General features: G+C 54.3%; 1 protein-coding gene across 6 annotated transcripts in view; it reads left to right on the forward strand.

Annotated features, from left to right (window-relative positions):
- The first annotated feature begins 1793 nt into the window (after positions 1 to 1793).
- The window catches only part of ITGB4 (integrin subunit beta 4), a 29297-nt gene continuing 10644 nt past the window's right edge, over positions 1794 to 20446 (forward strand). For 2 of the 6 annotated variants that reach the window (XM_071764553.1, XM_071764554.1), the window contains exons 1-28: positions 2109 to 2486; positions 6627 to 6727; positions 7020 to 7102; positions 7662 to 7763; positions 7996 to 8200; positions 8734 to 8830; positions 9216 to 9387; positions 10005 to 10268; positions 10559 to 10648; positions 10815 to 10937; positions 11062 to 11229; positions 11518 to 11594; positions 11740 to 11951; positions 12457 to 12560; positions 12722 to 12820; positions 13473 to 13599; positions 13744 to 13863; positions 14345 to 14451; positions 15022 to 15055; positions 15500 to 15688; positions 16233 to 16336; positions 16835 to 16893; positions 17489 to 17512; positions 17667 to 17815; positions 17897 to 18076; positions 18627 to 18775; positions 19097 to 19301; positions 20261 to 20421. In XM_071764553.1, coding sequence (XP_071620654.1) covers positions 2482 to 2486; positions 6627 to 6727; positions 7020 to 7102; positions 7662 to 7763; positions 7996 to 8200; positions 8734 to 8830; positions 9216 to 9387; positions 10005 to 10268; positions 10559 to 10648; positions 10815 to 10937; positions 11062 to 11229; positions 11518 to 11594; positions 11740 to 11951; positions 12457 to 12560; positions 12722 to 12820; positions 13473 to 13599; positions 13744 to 13863; positions 14345 to 14451; positions 15022 to 15055; positions 15500 to 15688; positions 16233 to 16336; positions 16835 to 16893; positions 17489 to 17512; positions 17667 to 17815; positions 17897 to 18076; positions 18627 to 18775; positions 19097 to 19301; positions 20261 to 20421 — 3510 coding nt within the window. In that variant the 5' untranslated portion in view covers positions 2109 to 2481. Of the gene's footprint in view, positions 1882 to 2103; positions 2487 to 6626; positions 6728 to 7019; positions 7103 to 7661; positions 7764 to 7995; positions 8201 to 8733; positions 8831 to 9215; positions 9388 to 10004; positions 10269 to 10558; positions 10649 to 10814; positions 10938 to 11061; positions 11230 to 11517; positions 11595 to 11739; positions 11952 to 12456; positions 12561 to 12721; positions 12821 to 13472; positions 13600 to 13743; positions 13864 to 14344; positions 14452 to 15021; positions 15056 to 15499; positions 15689 to 16232; positions 16337 to 16834; positions 16894 to 17488; positions 17513 to 17666; positions 17816 to 17896; positions 18077 to 18626; positions 18776 to 19096; positions 19302 to 20260; positions 20422 to 20446 lie in introns of those variants that run through there. The other 4 variants (XM_071764552.1, XM_071764551.1, XM_071764548.1 and 1 more) reach the window with 4 other exon arrangements.

The raw sequence follows: 20446 nt of genomic DNA on the forward strand, positions 1-20446 counted from the left end.
TTTGGTGCCTTGAAGTTTAATGGTGGAACTATCTTGGTATCAGAAAAGTGCCTTTTATCAATGAGGCAAATATCCTCTTAAATGCAGCCAGCTACAAACCTCTGGGAAAATTCATGCTCCATGTGCTTGGAGATTTGTTAGGGGTTGAAGGGGGGCATTTTCAAAGCAAGCTGGAAAATTAACATCTTTGCCTTTTCTGGCAGCACCATGGTGAAAAACTCGGCTCCTTCTAACAGCTGGACATGGGATGAAGGGGAGGGAGGTGGTTTCAGGTGGCCCTGAGGCTGTTGGAGTATCTGTAGGTGAGACCAGAAACATTGACTGGAGGCAACATAAACATCCTCTGCCTCAGCTGGAGGAAGGAGGACATCCAGAAACCAAGGACACCTAAGATTATGGTGGAAGCTGGCTGCTCCCAAAATTTTCTGGTTTGCCTCCAGGGCTCTTGTTGGGAAACCATTACTTAACCACTTTTTTTTTAGTAATATATTTCTTGCTTGTAGCTCAAATTGCCTTTTTTAACTCTAGCACCTGGCAGCATTGCTTACCCCAGTACCAGGGGAGAAGAACTGCTGCTGTGGGAGCCAGGATGGGCGCTGCTGCTGGACAGGAGCAGAAGAGCGAGCAGACACATCTGCAAAGCACCAGCACAGGCTGGGGGAGCTGAAGCCCAGGTTTTTTTCTCTCTGATGCCTCTGTGGCTCCCTGAGGCAGAGCAGGACCCTCTGCCTTCAGTCCCCCATTGAAGCTGCCCTTCACCTGCAGATACCACTGGAGCTTCAGAGCCTCATGTCCCAGCTCTCATGTTGCGGTAAATGCCTCATGATGTGGTTAAAAAAAACCCAACCAACCAAACAACAAAGCCCATTAATTTTCAGAATTTTGTTTGTTTGTTTAAATATGTGAAACAGCATCTCCAAAAGGGCCGGGGTGAGGCTGGGATTGCCGAGTCAAGTGTTAGGGAACCAGGCAATACCAGACTTCTCCCTGGCCCATCTTCAGCTGTGTCCCTGCCCATTTCCCGTTTGCTGCAGTTTTTAATGGCACGAGCATATCCTCCTTTTTCCTGGGGCTGGATCCACTGAGCTTCCTATTTCTTGTAGTGAAAAGAATCCTGCCCCTCTCTTTCATTTGAATCAGTGCTTCATCACCACCATTAGGAGTCAATCAGCAGCCACTGTGATGCTGTATTGATAATGCAGAGGCCAGAATCATCCTGCTTGTATTTTTACTCTCCGAGAAAGGCAGGAAATGTGCAACATTTTTGTCTGGCTGTTGCTATTGTTTGTGTTGAATCCAGGGGGATGCAGTTTTCCTTCTCAGGTTTTATCAGGGAGCTAAAACACAGCCTCTGCCATTGCATCTGCTCTGATACATGTGCTCCGCACCATGGGGGGTGTGACTGGGTCTGAGCTGGGGTATTTAACCCAGCTCTAAATCAAAAGGGTGTATTGTAGGAGGGAAAAAAGCCCCAAAACCTCACCTGAACTCCAGACCTTCCCCTGCTGTTCCTTTGACTGGCCGAGGAGTTTAGGAGTTTTGGATGCAGCCCAGCAGAAGGGCTGGGTGCAGTGGTGGGGTTGCTGCTCCTTGGACCATGGCAGGATGCTCTCTCTAGGAGCAGGTGTGGATGGGTCTCAGTGCTACAAGGAGCTGGATTGCTTGCAGATGAGGAGTGGGCTGTCAGACTCAGATAAAGCAGGAGGTGGATCCATCCTCTTTGGGAGTCAGGTGCAGCGGCTGGGCGGTGGTTGTCACAGCAGGAACTTACCTTAGACTCCAGCCAGAAGCTATCCCGGCACTGAGGATTACACCCCTCCTCAACTCGTCCCAGTGGAAAATTTGGAGAAACCCCTGGCAAGGGGGTCTGGGGAAGAGCAGGTGGGTGAAGCTGAGCAGCCCCCTGGGCCCGGCCACCACCATCCTCCCGCCCGCTCAGCCCCGTCCCGCGGACGGTGCTTGTGCAGAGGGAGGGTCCGGGCTGTGGCTGCCCGTCCAGGTGTGCGAGGGAGAAATGCCAACCCCTGAGTCACGGGCACTCCCTCCGCCCTCCCCAGCTGGGATAAAGCTTGTCCTCACCTGGGATCCGAGCTCACTGAGTGCGGTTCCCACCTTTCCTCTCCCTGGGAGGGAGAGGCGGCTGCCCCGGGAGGACGAGGGGGAAGGAGAACAAAGTCGATATTTGACTGGAGGGGACAGAAAGCAGAGGGGAGGTATGCGGGATCGCGGGCTGCCTGCTCTCCCTGCCGGACTAGAAGTTGACGTTTAACCGGAAAGAGAAAAGGGACCAAAGAAAAAAAAAAAAATATAGAGGAGGGAGGAAAAAAAAAAATAAAGAAAGGCCAGGGCTGGAAATCAAGTTGCAGCAGCGAAGCAGCACGTTCCCCCCCTGCCTTGGGAGGAATTTCTTGGCTTGGTGTGTGGGTGCCTGTTATTCAGGCTGCAGAAGAGGATTTGGACACTGAGTCAGACCTAGCTCTAATGAGGTTTGTGGAATTAATTCATCTGTGCTCTTTAGTGTCCAGTTTGCTTTAATTTCACTGTGTTGATTAACCGGGGGAGGGGGGGGGAGGGGTTGGGGGAGCAGGGGTAGAGGGATGAAATAAGGTGCGGGGCTCCTTGCACAAGCAGGTGGGCAGGGCATGGAGCGAAGGGGGCTCAGCTCCCTGCCTGCTTGCTGCCCCTTTTTCCTCTGGGTTTGACTGTCGGATGCCGTCTTGTGCCCCTCCACTGGCCAGGAAGGGCAACAATTGTGACCGAGCAGAGTTTTGCGGGGCTGCACTGAGGAAGGGGGTGTCTCTGAAGGTATTTGGGTGGGGGGCCATCACGTGGAGCTGGGGGTAGGCACTCCGAGCCCTTTGGGGCCCATTTGTAGCAGATTTCTAAGGGTGGTCCCTCTGCTTCCAAAGTAAAAGGAGCTTGTGCCTTGGAGCTGGCACCCAGGAAAGCTTCTCATGGGTGAAACTGGGTGATGGGTGGTGCGTGGCTCCGACCTGCCGAACCCAGGGAGGTTGTTTTGCAGAAGCAGTGGTTGCCTGCAAGCCCCTTGCAGGGGAGAGGCAGGGAAGGGGAGGGTCCCTGCAGAGAAATGCCGCGCAGGGAGTTAGGGGTTCAGGGTGGGCTTTGCTGAACCACAGATATTTGTGAGCTGGCGGGCCTGAAATGGATGGGAAAGAGGGAAATGGGTGGAAGGGTTGGTGCGAGGGAGCCGACAGCTGGGGTTAGGTGGGAGAAGAGGGGGCTGAGGAGCACCCGTGGAGGGGAGGGGAAGGAAAAGTCTCTTGCGGGGCCAAGGAGCAGGGAATGTGGTGGGAGCAGCAGGGGGGTGGAGTGCCCTGGGTCTGTGCTGGTGTTCAGGCAGGGTCCCGAATTTCCTGCCCGTCTCTTGGAGTTCGGGGGGGGGGGGGAAGACGGTACCGCAGCCACCGACCCTTTGCCAGGAGTATTGGCTGCTCCCTGGCTCCTGGCAGCTCCATGTGAGTTCTCTCGAGCTGGGTCCCGTTGTGCTTGGTCCTTTGCTGGAGCAGGCCAAAGGCTGTGTCTGAGGTCTGGAGCTTGACCTGGGTGCTGGAATCCCCCTCCTTGACGTAAACAACAAATGGTGAAACCCGTGTGGAGCCTCCCGGCTGCAGAGACCCAGCTGGGGAGGGAGGGGAAATGGATGGGGCAAACAAAACCAAAGACAAATATGATTTCGTGTTTAAGTGATGCTTTGATTTGCGGGTCAAGTTTTTGATGGCTGCCTGGGGCTCTGGCTTGCTTATGTCCAAGTTTTGGAGCACAGCCCCGATTCCTGTGCTGCCGCAGGAGTCGGGGAGGGACAGGGTGTGAGCTGGAGCCGTGATCCACCCGCCCGCAGCCCTGCTCTGGGGAGAGCGTAGTCTGCAGGAGCCCCTGGGATTGTCACTGGGTTTGCAGGAGCCCCTGTGGCTTCCACGGGGCTGCCCGCAGGACCGGGGTCCCCGGGGGGAGGTACACATGGCCTTTCTGCTTTGTCTCCATGGCTGTAAACTCTCCCTTGGGATGCCCACCCCATGCTGAGCACCAGCACCTGCCCCTGCACGCTGCAAGCTCTGTGGTTCCCAGCACCCATGGGCAAGCAGCTGATGCTCCTGGTTCTCCCCATATGTCCTTCACAGCCCCAGGGCACCCCATGGCAGGACAGGGACTCCTGCAGCCTCAAAAAGGGACAATGCCCACTGGAGGGAGGAGCAGCTCGAGCATGTCCCTAACTTCCCCAATCCCGTGTCCTCCCCGTGGCAGCTGGGACCAGCTGGGACCCTCCTACCATGGGTGGCCTGTGGCTTATCATCACCTGCCCTTCTGCCATCTCCCCCAGGGTGTTGCCTGGCTCCAGCCTTGTCCTTTCCAGCACAGAGCTGCTGGAGTAGGGATGAGACAAGACAGGGTAATGAAGCTCTGCCACTCCAACCCTTGCCTCTATCTGCTGCAGCAGTTTCTTTGGAGCATCCCCTGTTTTTTAAAGATGAGGTACCTAGCCAGGCTTCTCCAAGCTTGAGGGGTGCTGGGGTCTTTCAGCAGGTTTCTCAGCTGGGCTGTGATGCAGGCAAAGGCTGGGAGAGAGGGAGGAGACCAGGAGAAAATGCTGGAGTGGTGGCCTGGGATGGGGCAGCATGTTTGTGTGCAGCTAAGAGCTGCTGCTCTTTGTTTCTTAGCTTTGCACAACCAAACACCTTTCAGTTTTGTTGTTGTCATCCTGAAAATCCAATAAACTCTTGTGTCTTTTCCAAAGTGAGAGTGGGGTTTTCCCTTCCTGAGGACACTTATGAAATCTAGGGCAGTCTGCTCACATATTTTTGCACAGGTATTACAGGCTGTGTTCCTGCAGCCAGCAGCTCTGACTGGCAGCACCAATGCTCTGTGCCAACGTCACCCTGCCCACTGGCAACTGCTCAGCTGAAATCCTTGAGGGCTGGCAAGTCCCAGGGCAACAGGATGTTATATATTGAGCTTTATGGCCTTTTAACTCAGCACTTGAAAAGACATGACAGCAGCTTATGTGTCCAAGGCCCAGGGTGTGTTCATCCATCCCTCGGTGACTTTTTCGTGACCTGTGAGTAAAGGAGGATTTGAAGCTGCCTTGGGAGATGGGGGGGGTGAGCTGAGCAATCCAGCACCCTGTACTTAATCTTCTCTTCATGGCCTTTGCCATGGTGGGAGATGGAATTTGCTGAGTGCTCATGGATGTTTTCTCTGTGTTTGCCCTTGATGGGCTCAAAGGCCTTCCCCACCCTTTCATCTCACCTCAGACTGGCATCTCCAAATGTCTCCGTAGCGCTGGTTTCTGGGGCTGGCATGCTCACTGGGGCAGAGCAAGGGAAAAAGGGATTTTCCTGACTTCAAAACCTGCCTGTCTCATTGGCAAGGGACACAGTATTCTCCAGCGAGTGGTGGCGTTAGGACTTTTGCAGAAGGAGGTCATGGATATGCCCAAGGATGGGGAAAACTGCTTGCCTCAGAGCCAGCACTGGGGCTCAACCAGGAGGAACTTCCAAGCCAAAACTGTGAAGCACCTGAGCTGGGGAGGGTTGGTGCTGCAGGGAGGAAAATCCAGGGATTTCCTTGGTGGACTGGTACCTTGTACCTATAAGAAAAACAGCACGTGGATTACGAGATGCTGTTGAACAACGAAGTTTCTTTCCCTGGGTGTCACCTTCAGAGATGCTGCCCTGAGGTTTCTGTACTTCTCACATTTCAGCTTTGGGGGTTATTTACTGTATGGCAAATCCCTCAGCACAGCAGACAAAGTAAATGAGATGTCAATGTCTTGTCAGGCATTACCTGTGTATCCAGTCATGGGGAACAGTGCAAATGCTGAGGGAGATGTCTCCTGGGCTTCACGCTGTTCTGGTTCAAGCCCTGTGCTGCAATGATTTCTGCAAGTGCTGAGCTTTATGCATTCAGTGCCTTTCCATCAGCTTCAGTGGCCAGTGCAGGGTATGGTGGGATCCAACACTGGGTGCAGGGAGAGTGGTTCAGTCTGTTTAGGTTCCTGCTGCCCTGGGCGTGACAGAGGGCAGATGCTGGGCTCTTGAGACTATGGATTCATTTCAACAGCTCCAAAGCTCCAAGTTTGGCATTTCCCAAGGCCTCACCCTCTATTTGTTGTTGGTTTGACCATCCTGGAAACTCTTAGTGTGATAGGAAATAGCTGAAGGGAGGGGTCTGTTTTGCTTTTGGGGAGAGATGCAGACAGCTGCTTTGTTTTTTTTTTTGTTTTTTTTTTTTCCTAAACCTGCCAGAAAAAGCAAGGTTCAACCTGGTCACTGCTCACACATGCAAATGGTGCTGGGTTCTGGCTGGGAGCAGCCTGGACTCTGGCTGCAGCACTGACCCTGCTGCCTTGGGGGACCTGTCACTCCAGGCACTGTGGCTCTGGGGTCCAAGGGTACTGTAGTGCCCTGCCCAGGCATTGCTGGGGACTTTAAACCTTTGACAGATTCCCTGGGTGAAGGACGAGCTGCTCTTGGGTTTACTTTAGCACCCTGCTCTGCAGAGAGCAGAGATTACCCTGGTCAGACAGGGCTGGCTCACCCATCAGAGTGTCTCCAGGACCATTTCCGTCTCTCTGCCCCCCCCACAACACACCAATCCCTGTGTTTCAGGAGGAAGAGGATGGATGTGCTGCCGAGTGCTGGGCTGCTCCTCCTGTCCCTGTTCTGTGCCACCAGCCTGTGCCAAGGGAGCAAAAGTGAGTCCAGACGTGGTAGGTCCATCTGTGGTCTCCCCTTGGTGCTGCTCCATGGGGACTGTGCCACCCCCCTGGGCTCCAGAAACTCTGTATGCTAAGTCCTTCTGTGTGCTTTTCCTCCTGTTTTCCACCTCCCCAGTATTTGGGGCCCATTTCTTGTTACCCCACTGTTTTTTTTGTAGCCACTTCCACTAATGACACATGCAAAACCTCCACCAACTCCCCCAGAAATAGGATCAGCCTTTCTCATGCCCTCCCAGGCTCACTGAATTTTCTCCATTCCTGATGGTCTGATCTTTCCTGGTAGATAACCCCTGCGTGCTGTCCCAGGCAAAGAGCTGCACTGAGTGCATCCGAGTGGACAAGGACTGTTCCTTCTGCACTGATGAGGTGAGACCTTGCAGGGTGAGCCCGGGGCTCTGCTTCCCACCCTGCTGATGGAGTGATCCCACCATCCCCAGTGAAAGCTGGGAGAGGGACTTAGGACCAGGGTAATTTTTGTGCTGGCATGACCAAGCACAGGCTTCTGGCTTCAGCTTTTCCCTACAAAGAGCTGGTCTGGATGGGAAGCACCAAGACGTGGGTGTCCTTTGGGGTGGACACACAGGGAGGAAGAGGAATCTGGGGTGAATTTTCAGGAACACTTATCTTATTCCAATCTTATTGGAAAAGGCCAGTGTGCCAGATCTGAAACTGTGTGTGCAAGGGATGGAGAGAGACTCTTAGCCCAGACACCCCAGTAACTCACTGGTGGTTTCATTTCCCTGGCACTGGAGGACACAAGCTCTTCTGTGTGAGACTTGTCCCTATCTTTCTGCTATGTTCCTGCTCCTGAAGTCTCACTAAAGGTCTCAGCAGAGGACTCTGATGCCTGATGGGTGCCTTTCCCCCTTGCATGGAGGATTTGCTGCTTTCTGTGGTCGTGATGTTGTTCTTGCCCCCTTGGCAGAGCTTTGAGGGGCCTCGCTGCAACTTGAGGGAGAAGCTGCTGCAGTACAGCTGCAGGGAGGACAGCATCGTCTACACCCGGGGAGAGATGCAGACCCGGCAGGTGGGTTCTGGGGAGAGAGCCCTCAAAATGCCAAGGGCTGGAGGAGGTGCCCAGCTGGGCACATATGGACATGGAGGAGGCTGCCTCAGTCCCAGCTGTATGTGAGGGAAGGGAGTGTGGTCATCACTGCCTTTCCACATCCCACATATCTCCCTGCTCTTTGCCTTTCTCATGTCACCTGTGCAGGAGATGGAGTCCATCTCATCCCCTTCAAGTCACTCTTTCTTCACAGAATTTCAGTATCAACACATCCCTGCAGAGGACACAGGTGTCCCCCCAGAGCATGTTCATGCGGCTGCGAGCTGGGGAGGAGATGAGTTTCAACATGGATGTATTCCAGCCCTTGGAGAGCCCTGTGGATCTCTACATCCTCATGGACTTCTCCTACTCTATGTCTGATGATCTGGACAACCTCAAAAGCATGGGTCAAAACCTAGGTGAGACCAGAAGTGGGAGAAAAGGGGAACCAGCTCCTGTGCTGGCCAGCAGCTCAATCCTGCCCTGTGGCTGTGAATTCTCTGCCAGCCCCAAAGAAAGGGAAGCAACTGGCAAAGGGCTGGGAGCATCTGTTTTAATCAGGTCCCCATTATCACTGCTGTGTGCAGCTTGCTGGGGGGATATCTCTCCTTGCCCTCCAGGGTTCACCATATGTGCTCTCTCAGCCCAGCATGGGGGTTGGTGTCCCACAGAGCTGATCTGTCTTGTCCTGGCATCCTGACCTATAGGTGTGATGTGTGCTGTTGTAGATGCTCCAGTCTCGGAAAGGGGCTACCAAAGGTGGTACAGGTTTCTACCCCCAAAAAAGACAAGCCCCAAGTCCAAAAAGCTTAAAAATTGCCACTTTGGGAGTCTTAGTCTTCTACTTGACCAGCAGAAAATATGTCCAGGAAAGGCTTCTTTCCCTGGCAAAGCAGTTTCACAGACCTATTTTTATTCACTTCTCCTCCTCTCTCTTTTCCTTTCCTCTCAGCGGAGTTCCTGCAGGCCCTGACCTCCAATTACACCATTGGATTTGGCAAGTTTGTGGACAAAGTTACATCCCCTCAGACAGACATGAGACCCGAAAAGTGAGTGAGGCCAATGGGTGCTTTGGATGGGAGCAGAGAGGAGGGCAGGTGCCTTTTGTTTCTCTCTGGCTTTCCTGTGGTGTGAGAACCTCTACCCATCCCTTCATTCTGAACATCTCCCCTGTGTTCCCCACCTCATGCTCAGGGCTGCAGCACTGTGCTAATACCAGCAGTGGCCTCCTCCCCTTACAGACTTTCCCTGCTCTGCCACAACAGATCACATCTTGTCCCCTCTTCCATCTCTGTCCTCATCCCTTCTACCTCTCTGTGCTGATGGCTTCCCAGATCAATTTCTCATCTTCTCTTGAGGGACTCCTCACTTCCTTCCCTTGCCCCCTTTGCTCATGTCCCCCCACCAAGCCCCTGCTCTCTCCTTCTCTCCTAGGTTACGTGAGCCCTGGAACAATGCCGACTCCCCCTTCTCCTTCAAGAACATCATCCGCCTGACCAGCAACATCAACTACTTCAGCCAGGAGCTCAGGAAAGAGCGCATTTCTGGCAACCTGGATGCCCCTGAGGGTGGCTTTGATGCCATCCTGCAGACAGCTGTTTGTAAGGTGATGGTGTCCAGGGCTGCAGGACCTGGGTGGGCAGGGCTCTGCTTTCAGTGAGTGGATCTTCTTGATCCTGGGCGGTCAGGACACCCAGGTCAGATGTTCAGCTACAGTCTGTCCCTGCCCTCCCTGCTGCACACTCCGGGTGCTGAGTTGTTTTGCACTCCCGGTGTTTCCCAGGTCTTAGACCATCAGGATGTGCATCTCTGGTGTTTGATCCCCAGCACAGGCTGCTTGCTGGGCATCCTGCCTGTGCCCTTTGCTCTGTCCCCATCCGTGCCCCAGGGGGGTGAAACCCTGCTCCTCAGAAATCAGCCCACTTGAGCTTGGTGGTTTGGCTGAGGGATGAGCACAGCTCCAAACACATCCAGAAGCATGGGGTTGCCCCCTGGTCATGTGTGTGCCTGGCACTTGAGCTGCTGAGAGACACCCTGTGTACCAGGGGTAGAGAGATATCCTGGCTGGGATTCCCACATACTGGTTGTGTTTTCTGCCAAGTGTAGAGGGTGCCTTGTCCCTTGGGTCTCCAGCTCCTGCCGGGGCTGGTCTGCCAACAGCTGCCAGTGCTGTGCAGTGGGGACATAGAGATGAAGGTTCCTTCTCCCCTTCTTTGGCTGTAGGATAAGATTGGCTGGAGGAAGGACAGCACTCACCTGCTCGTGTTCTCCACTGAATCTGCCTTTCACTATGAGGCTGATGGTACCAACGTCCTGGCAGGGATCTTGGCAAGAAATGATGAGCAGTGTCACCTAGATGCTGATGGCACCTACGTGTATGACACGAAGCAGGACTATCCTTCAGTGCCCACGCTGGTGCGCCTGTTGGGCCAACACAACATCATCCCCATCTTTGCTGTCACCAACCACTCCTACAGCTACTATGAGGTGAGGAGACTATGGCAGTGGTACTACATGGGCTAACTTTTCCTCCAGCTCTCTTGGTTCTGTGATTTCTCAGGTTGTATTATTTGGTACATGAATCTGGGATCCTAGATGTCTCAATGTGTTGGTGTCTGTTTCTTGTAAAGCAGTGGGGACACAGAGCTGGAGAGTAATTTAGGGTGGAAGGGACCATAGGAGATCTCTGGTCCAAGCCCTACTCAAAGCAGAGCCTGCTTCAGTGCTAGAGGAAGTTTCTCAGGGCCTGGACTCAGGGGACTCCTGTCTCTCTGCAGAAGCTGCACAAGTATTTCCCCATCTCTGAGATTGGGGTGCTCCAGGAGGACTCTTCCAACATTGTGGAGCTGCTCCGCACAGCCTTTGAGGTAACAGTGCTCTCTGGGGCTCTGCTCTAGCTCCCTGGGAAGGCAGAGGGTGGGAACCTCCTGCCCAGGAGAGGAGGCAGGACGTGGCCCCTCTGGGGGAGGCCATGGGGTGGTCACAGGCATACTGCTGAAATTCAGTTAACGCTGGTTATCTTCTGCCACCCAGCGCATCCACTCCAAGATGGACATCCGGGCTGATTTTGTCCCTAAAGCCATGAAGACAGAGTTCACCTCCTCCATGTATGAAAAGACAGAATCTGGCTCCTTCCACATCACCCGTGGGGAATTGGTAGGTCCTTGGATGGCCCCAGAGGGAAGATGTGTGTGAGGGGTTGAGACCTTCACTCCGTCCCTCCTTCCTTCTCCCAGGGTTGGTCTGGCTGAGCTGGTTCACTCCTGTCCCTTCCTTTCAGGGCAAGTTCAACGTGCGTGTGAAGGCTCTTGAGTACATTGGTGGGCAGCACGTCTGCAGCCTCCCTGAGAGAGACCGTCAGGGAGTCATCCACCTGAAACCCACATCCCTGAGCGACAGCCTCCAAGTCACAGCCTCTGTCATCTGCGATGTGTGTCCCTGTGAACAGGTACGTGAGGGTGCATGTTGCAGAGAGAAGTCCTCCTCCTGGCCAGCTCAGGGTGGAAATATGTTGGCTGGTTCTTATGGGTCTTGATCAACCCCTTGCTGTTACTCAGTGGAGGCTCAGCCTGTCCAAGGAGATCTTCATCACTGTCTGTCCCAAGCTGGGCATGTTGTCCTATGGCAGAGCTCAATCTTGTGGGCAACACTTTGCCCCTAGATTTGCCTTTCTGATTCCTGAGATGGTCTTGAGGGCAGCTGAGCCCATTCAGCAACACGTCTGCTCCTCTTACAGCAACAAGAATTCAGCTCACCCAAGTGCAGCCTCCATGGGGACTTTGTTTGTGGGCAGTGCATCTGCCATCCGGGATGGTAAGGACTTTGTCCAGCTCTGTACTTGTCCCTGTGTCCCTGCTGGGTCTGGGGATCCACAGTGACACACGCTCATGCTCTGGGCACCCTGCCCAGGACGCTGCTGCCCTGTGCTCTGCTCTCTCAGCACCTTCTCCCCAACCAGGCGAGGGGACAAATGCGACTGCTCCCCGGCCTCGTCCCCCAGCAACGAAGCCTGCATTCGCCCCGGGGACACGGAGCCGTGCTCGGGCCGGGGCGAGTGCCTGTGTGGGAGGTGCCAGTGCTACTCCGAGGACCTGAGGCAGCGCTTCGACGGAGCCTTCTGCCAATACGATGTCCTGCAGTGCCCGCGCACCTCCGGCTTCCTCTGCAATGGTGAGAGCAGACCCCGGCCTCCTCCCCGCTGTGTGCTGTGCCCTGACGGCAGGGGCAGGGTGTCCCCGAGATGGTGGCACTGTTGTTGGGGTAGTTGAGCAACCGGCTGTGGGGATTCTGTGCTGGCAAGCACGGGAGGAGGATGAGGTATGCGGGGGTTTCACAGCTCCTGATCAGGGCAAGGCAGGGCCTGGGGAGCTGCGTGGTGCTGGGTAACAAGCAGCAGCTCCCTCCTAAAAACAGGATAAGTTGTTCCAGGAGAGGTTTACATCAGATATGAGGAGAAATTTCTTCACTGACCGGGTTGTTAAACACTTGCATAGGATGCCCAGGGTGGTGGTTGAGTCACCACCCCTGGAGCTGCTTCTATGTTGTGTAGATATGGTGTTGAGGGACATGGTTTAAGCACTGGACTTGGTAGGTTTGGTTTAATGGTTGGACTCTTAGAGGTCTTTTCCAACTAGAATTACCCTATGACCCTGTGATTCTTCCTCTTGCCTGACAGATCGTGGCCGCTGTTCCCAGGGCGCGTGTGTGTGTGAGGCTGGCTGGGAGGGTCCTGGCTGTGAATGTCCCACCAGCACAGACACCTGCATTGACAGCCGAGGGGTAGGTCCGGCCCTGCCAGACCAGACCAGACCAAGCAGAGCTCCAGAAAATGGCCCCAGTGACCAAAGCTCAGGGCCCCTGGGAGGTGGCACTGGGTGACTCTCAGTGCCACTGGGCACCTACAATTGCTCAGGCACTGACGGCCACTTCTTCCCTCCCAGGGCATTTGCAACAACCACGGGAGGTGTGAATGTGGCAGATGCATCTGTGACAAGTCTTCTCTCTACACCAGCTCCACCTGTGAAATCAGCTACTCCCTGGTGAGGCTCAGAAGTTTGTCACTTCTCCTTCCCATGCAGAACCTCCAGGAAAGCAAAGCATGTGGATGAAGGCACATCTTGGTCAGGAGCAAAGTCTTGAGCAGGGGTCCTGTCTGTCCTGCCTTTGGTGGCCAGGAAGGTTCTGCTGTGGGAGCTGCTTTGCGGCCCTGGACTTTCTTTGCCCTCCAGCTCACCAGCAGCAACTGTTGGGCATCTCTGTGTTTATCTGCACAGTGGTGAAAGGCAGAGGCTTGAGGTTCAGCCCCTGATTTGGTCTGATTTGCCTCAAGGATGGAAAAAAGCATTCATGGTCTGGTGCCTCAATTTTCCCCATTGACAAGCATAGCGTAATCCTTAGAGGGAGAGTGGAAAAAGCTGGCTTGGTTATATTTCGGAAAAGCCACCTAAAACCTTTGAGAAGATCTTGTCACTACCCAAATGCAGGCTGTTGGTTTTAAGATTTTGGAGCTGGCTGTGGTAGCCTGATAAATCCATCATTAGCTCCTTGTTGCCTGTGATTCCTATTTTGGACCTTGCCCTGGTGCTGGGGTGAGGACACAGCGGCCTCTCCAGCTCTGCCATACAGAGGTGATGTTCTCTCTCACTCCCTGGGGGCTGTCTCCTGACCATCCCACCTCTCCTCTCTGCTCAGGGTTTCCAGGCTGTGTGTGAGAGCATCCGGGACTGTGTCCGCTGCCAGACCTGGGGAACGGGCAACATGAAAGGGAACTGCAGCAAGTGCCACCTCCAGATCCAGATGGTGGAAGAGCTGAAGAGAGGTACTGGGAGAAGTGGAGCTGGGTGCAGACGTGTGCTGTGTCCTCCATGGACCCCGCCCTGTGTGTGAGCATGTGCCTGCGGGGCTGCTCCTCAAGGTTTTCCTGATCCTGATGACTTTTTGACCATGTCCCTTCTCTCTGCAGAGGAGGCCAGTGAATATTGCTCCTTCCAGGATGAGGACGACGATTGCACGTACCACTACACCCTGGAGGGGGACCCCACCATCCTCCCCAACACCACTGTCCATGTGCAGAAGAAAAAAGGTGAGCAGGGACCTGGCAGGAGGGGATGTCCAGCCTTGGGGTCTGGATCAGCAGTGACCATAGTGCTTTTGTCCCTTTGCTGTGCCACTGGGCAGGGTCAGCTACAGGCAGTAGCTCCCTGCCCACCTTGCTGCCTGACAGGGCTGGGTGACTTTGGCTGCCACATGAATGGTCAGGAGTGGAGTGTGGCACCCTCAGGGACCAGCACCTTTGGAGATCAGGGCCTCTTCCCTGCCAGTGCAGGCAGGGGTTGATGTGAGGTGCTGAACAGCCCCTTGGGGTGGCTGGATGTGAGCAGAGGGGTGGGATAGTTCTCCCTGAACAGCACTCTGTTGTGAGCACCAAGAGGGACGTTCCCAAGCTTGACTGGGTTGCTCAGTCCCTCAAAGAGCTGTGGTCCAGCTTTCCCCTCTGCCACTGCCTCCCCACACACCCCGTGCAGGGGCTGGTGACAGGGAGTGACATCCTTGTCACCTTGCAGAGTGTCCACCAGGGAGCTTCCTCTGGCTCATCCCGCTGCTCATCTTCCTCATCCTTCTCCTGGGGCTGCTGCTTCTGCTCTGCTGGAAATTCTGTGCCTGCTGCAAGGTGAGTACCTCAGCTGGCTGCTTCAGCCTGGGGAGAGGACCTGGTAAAGAGCAAAAAACCCAGCTTGACTTTCTTATAATGAGGGGCCCAAAACTGAAAACAGTGCTCCCAAATAACAAGCAATGGAACAAGAGGAAACAGCCTCAAGTTGTGCCTAGGGAGGTTCAGATTGGATATTGAGAAAAATTTCTTCCCCCAAAGGGTTGTCAGGCCATGGCACAGGCTGTCCAGAGCAATGGTGAAGTCACCATCCCTGGAGGTGTTCAAAAGATGTGTAGATGTACTGAGGGACATGGTTTTGTGGTGGACTTGGCACTGCTTGATTAAAAGTTGGGCTTGATGATCTTAAAGGTCTTTTCCAACCAGAGCAATTCTATGATTCTATGGCCAGATTGACAGGGGCATCCAGCCCTTGCTGTTTCTGTGGGATTTCCCCACCCTGAAGGGATATCTGGCAAAAATCAGCACCCAGAGCCCCATCCATCCCCTGCCCACCCATCCATCCCCGCTGGAGATGTGGGAAACCCCTTGGCCACAGAATGATTGTGTCTTTGGCCATTTGTTTTCTAGGCTTGCCTGGCCCTGCTTCCCTGCTGTGCACGAGGTACCAGCCCTTGGAACTGGGGGAGAGGGATCTGGGGGGGGTCCCTGCCATCCTTGGTGGGGGGGGGGGACTTCTGGGATAAGTGTCCCTTCTCCTGCTCTCTGGGCTGGGGAAGGGGGATCAGGAGAAAAGTTCCTAGCACAAACCCTGAGCCAAGGAGCCCTTGAGCTGCTTCTCCACTGCTCCTCCCTGCCTCGCACCCTGGTATGTCCTGATGGGAATTCTGCTGCTGGCTTTGCCCTGACCAGTGTCCCTTGTAGTGCCAAGCTGGTGGGATACATTCTCTTTGCTCATGGGCACCTCTTACCCCCTCCACCCCACCCCGCTTCTGACATCCCGACACCCTTATCATGGTGGAAGGCCTAAAGATTTCCCAGAATAAAGTGTCCGTTGTTGGGAAGTTGATGGTTGGGACTGTCCCAGACTCTGACCCTGGCTCTGCAGGTCGCACTGTTGGCTTCAAGGAAGACCACTACATGCTTCGCCATAGCCTCATGTCCTCCGACCACCTGGACACCCCCATGATCCGCACTGGATCCCTTAAGGATCGGGACACAGTGCGCTGGAAGATCAACAACAATGTTCACAAACAGGGCTTCACCTCCCTCGCTGCCACCAACCCCAAAGATCTTGGTGAGTGCCACATCTGAGGAGCAGGGCACAGAGGGGATGCTGCAAGGGCTGTAAAGGACATGAACCCTTGGTGGTGGCCCCCAGCTCCAGCAGCCATCGTGTTACCTCAAAGCCCGATTGCAAGGGGAGTTGTTCCTTTATCTGCTTCTATGCTGGGGGAAGCTGAGTACCATGTTGCTGCATCCAGCCCTAGGGCAGGACAGTTGGTGGCCTTGGAGACCTCCTGACAGCCTGGCTGCATGGTGGGTGTACCCTGAGTGTGTCACATAGTCTCATTAGCTCAGTGGCACAGCCTTGATTTTGCTGCCTCATTAGTCCAGAGCCATCATTGGACACCATTTCCTCTGCTGCATCTCGCAGAGAGCTTCCCAGTCATCCCTCCAGATCTCAGAGACTTTCCTCAGCTGATGCTATGGGGTTTGGGTAGCAGCAATAGGGGATCTGGACCCAGAGCATCATGGGTGTCCCCATGCTTCCACCTTTTGTCAGGGTTGTTTCTCCGACCAAGAAGCAATGAGTTTGACATGAGAATTTCTCTTTCCAGTTCCCTACGGGCTGTCTCTGAGGCTCACCAGGCTTTTCACACAGAACCTGGCAAAGCCGGACAGCCGGGAGTGTGAGCAGCTGCGCAAGGAAGTGGAGGAGAACGTATGAGCCTGGGCATGGGGGGATGAGGGTGGGATTTGGGGGGACTGGCACAATGGGGGGGAGTGTCTGCAATGCTGGGAAAAGGGAGCACCCATTCCCCATGATTCCAGACACCTCTTGAAAGGAAGGATTTTTTTTTTTTTTTTTTTTTTTTTTTTTCTGACATTTTGAATTTCTGAAATTCTGAAACTGTGTTCTGAAAGGGAGCACAAATTTTAAGATCACAATTGTGGGAATTATCAAAGCACCACGCCGAGGAGATCTGATGTTTTTCTTCAGCCATGTGGTCTGAAGCTCCTGCTCGGCTTCAGTTTGCATCCTCTTGCCATGTCCTGGGGGACAAGCAGTGTGGTGGTCTCTGCCTGGTGTTACAGGGTGAAGGGGGGAGGACTCAGGGTGGCCAGGGGCTCTCGTGTTTGCTGGCAGCAGCAGCATCTGCTTGGTGAGCACATCCCATGTTGTGGGACTTGTTGTGGAACTCTTTCCTGTTCCTTGTAGCTGAATGATGTCTTCAAGCACATCCCTGGCTGCCACAAGCTCCAGCAGACCAAGTTCAGGTGAGTCAATGGGGAGAGATCTCCTGTAGAGCAGGGTTTCCCAAGGGCCCTGATGATGGAGGAGGGGACCAGAGGGATGGGGGTGAAATCTGGGATGCTGGGAGGGAACATGGTCTGTGACACCTCCCCAGCACAAGTCCAGTACAGTGCTTCACTCAGCCAGGGCTGCAGAGTCGAGCCCACTCAATTGTGCAGGTGATCTCAGTTGCATCTGGCTTTGGACCTGAGATTCCCACAGCCAGGGACAACTTCTAGTTCTCAAGAGGAAAATTCCTTCAAATGTTTCAGCCTTGTGAAGGACAGAGGAGCCTGGGGATGCTGATGCTGAGTGGGGAGCATTATGCCACCCCCACAGCTCTGACCAGATGTGATCTCTCCTACGGGCATGCTCCTCATTGCATTGGGAAACCCAGGGCTGGAGGGAGCAGCCAGGCAGGAGGGAACATGTGCTGGGGCCATGGGCTCTGCAGGATGGGTTGGCACCCTCAGGGCAGCTGGCTCGGCTCAGACCTGCACAAGGCTGTGATTCACACCAAACGTTGTATCCCCAAATGCCTTAGTCACCCTGACTTGTTTTTTCCTCTCCCCCCCCCAGGTTACAGCCCAATTCTGGGAAAAGGTAAGAGGAACTTGCAGCCCCCTCTTCCACTGCTTCTTCCTCTTTGTACACCCATGTGTGGGTGACTGAACACCCCACGTGCTCATCACCTCCAGCTCCTCCATGCAATGTGCACCCCTGGCCTCAGCTCTTACCATTCTTGCTTTTCCCACAGGCAGGACCACACCATTGTGGACACAGTGCTTGCTGCCCCTCGTTCAGCCAAGACTGAGATCATCAAAGTGGTGGAAAAGCATGTTTCCCATGAGGCCTTCAATGACCTGAAGGTTTCACCGGGTTATTACACTGTGACCTCAGACCAAGGTAGGGAGCAGAACCCAGCATTGCCTTCCTGACTGGGCAGGGAGGACATTTCCCACCTCTCACCATTGCTTCTTTGCCCAGATGCTCATGGGATGGTGGAGTTCCAAGAGAACGTGGAGCTGGTGGATGTTCGTGTCCCACTCTTCATCAGGGAGGATGATGATGATGAAAAGCAGCTGCAGGTGGAGGCCATTGATGTACCCACTGGCATTGCTGAGATTGGGCGCAGGCTGGTCAACATCACCATCATCAAAGAGCAAGGTGAAGGGCTGTGACCATGGCATGAGCTGAAGGGTGTTTGTGTGTCCTGTGTCCAGATGGACTCATGTGGTTTCTGAGGAAGGCTCCACCTGTGTGTCTGAGCTCCCCCAGATCACATACCAGGGTCCTGCTTGGTGACTACTGTCTTAAGTCACCTGAATCTAAACTGGAGCATCTTTTAAAGCATCCACAGGAGGATCATCATCCCTGGACCCAAACATTTGACTATTAGGCTTTACCAGTTCCAGGGCAGATCCAGGGCTGACCATACTCCTCTGCTGCTCCAGTTCACAGGCTGCTGGAGTCAAGTAAAGCCTCTTTGCAGTTGTGCTGTGCTTGGAGCAGGGCAATGTCCCCAGCAGCTTTGCCTCTGCTTCCCATCCCACTCTGAATCAGGAGTGGTCAAGTGTCCAGACCAATCAGTAGAACTTCACACACACTTCACACCCCTGAGTGATAGGAACCTCTGTTCAGGGAGGACACCTGCGTGTTCGCAAAGTGACTCTTCATGTATTTATTCTTCATACTCCTTCTCTCCTGTCCCTTCCAGCCAGCAGCCTCATTACCTTCCTGCAACCAGCCTATTCCCACAGCCGCTTTGATAAGCTGGCCAAGATCCCTGTCCTCCGGGAGATCATAGACAACGGGAAATCCCAAGTCACCTACAGGACCCGGGATCTCACTGCCAAGAATGGCAGGGTAAGGGTGATCCTCCTGGCCTTGGCAGGGTGGGCACAGAGGACTGGGAAGGAACCGATCCCGAGGCTGCAGGAGAGCACTTAATGGCGCTGAAAGGGGATGTGCCCACAGGAGAGGGGGGACTCAGGGCCTGAGGTTAGCACAAGAGCAGACATTCCTCTCCATCCCCTGCTGCCTTGGGGAGCTGGCAGGGTCCCTGTCCCTGAGGCAGAGGGTCCTGGATGCACCCAGAGCTGTGGGCAGTGGGAGACAAGAAGCTCTCTGGGAGCCCTCCAATGGATGCTGTGGACTATAATCATGTACCTCTTCCTTCTCCTCCAGGACTACATCTTCACAGAGGGTGACCTGGTCTTCCAGCCCGGGGAGACCCGAAAGGAGGTGCAGGTCCCCTTGCTGGAGCTGACAGAAATAGACACCCTGCTCCACAACAGCCAGCTCAAGCAGTTTGCCATCGACCTCCTCCATCCCAAGCATGGCGCCAAGATAGGACGATACCCCCAGACCACGGTGACCATCGCTGACCCAGGTAGGGACTGGCAACCGGGGGGTTGGGGGACGGCAGCAGGGGGTGTGGGACCTCCACACTGGACCAGCACACCCCGAGGAGGTGCACAGAGCTCCTGCTCCGCTCCTCACCAAAAAAGAGGCAATGAGGAGGTTCCTCCAGCTCCGACTGGTAGATTTGGGCCTCCCTCTAGAGGCATTGGTGGGTATCGACAGTGAGTGGGAAGAAGATGGGTAATATACCTCGCAAAAGGAAATAGTGTGGATTCTTCATTTGTCTTCCTTGGGGATTTGAATAAAAAGCTATAAAAGGGGCGGCGTGGGATTTGCTGTGAGCTGTGCTTGGTGATACCTGTGGGTAGACAAGCAAAACGGAAAGGGTTGTCATCAGCTGGGTCAATGTAATGTGAAGTTATCTGTCACAGTGCTCGTGTCACAGTGTCATGAATACTGGGAGTACAAGAAAGCCCCTTGTCACTGGACCAACCAGAACCACTTCAGTGGCAGGCAGTGGGGCTGGAGAGGCTCTGGAGAGCTCTCAGCTGGACTTCATGGGTTTTCAGCAGAAGCAGCTCTGTAACTTGAAGGCTCTGCCCAACTCAGTCTCCTCTCGTGGCTGCACGAGGCAACTGGTCAAGATGTAGAAGCATTCTTAAATTCATTCAGTCAGAGCTAAAGATTTTCATGGGCAAGGAGGTGGTCTCCTCATTTCTTCCTACCTGAACAGCCTGTGAGAAGTGTAGCAGGAGATGCAGGACCTGGGGGTTCTGAGCCCAACTCTCTTGCCAGCTTTCTGTGTGGCTTTGGAGGATCTCAAAACCCAGTGCCTCAGTTTCCCTTCACTGTGATGGGGATCTAACCCTCAGAAGTTCTTTGAGAGGCTACCTCTGGATGGCAGGACAGTATGGGAGAGGATCTTGCTTCTTTTCCTTCCATGAGGAGGACTAGCACTGATGTGATGTTTCTTCTTCCTGTCTGCAGAGGTGGTGGATGGTGTCCCCTCCATGACTGGCCTGAGCCAGGTCCCTCAGTCACCCAAAGGCCGCCTGAATGCACCACATAATCCCAGTGCCCATGCTCTCAGCTCCAGGGAAATCCGCTTCAGCTGGTTTCCTCCACCAGGAAAACCTCTGGGGTATAAGGTAAGGGGTGAGTGGATTCCAGGGG

Source organism: Heliangelus exortis, chromosome 20 (assembly GCF_036169615.1).
Source record: "Heliangelus exortis chromosome 20, bHelExo1.hap1, whole genome shotgun sequence".
Lineage (NCBI taxonomy): Eukaryota > Metazoa > Chordata > Aves > Apodiformes > Trochilidae > Heliangelus > Heliangelus exortis.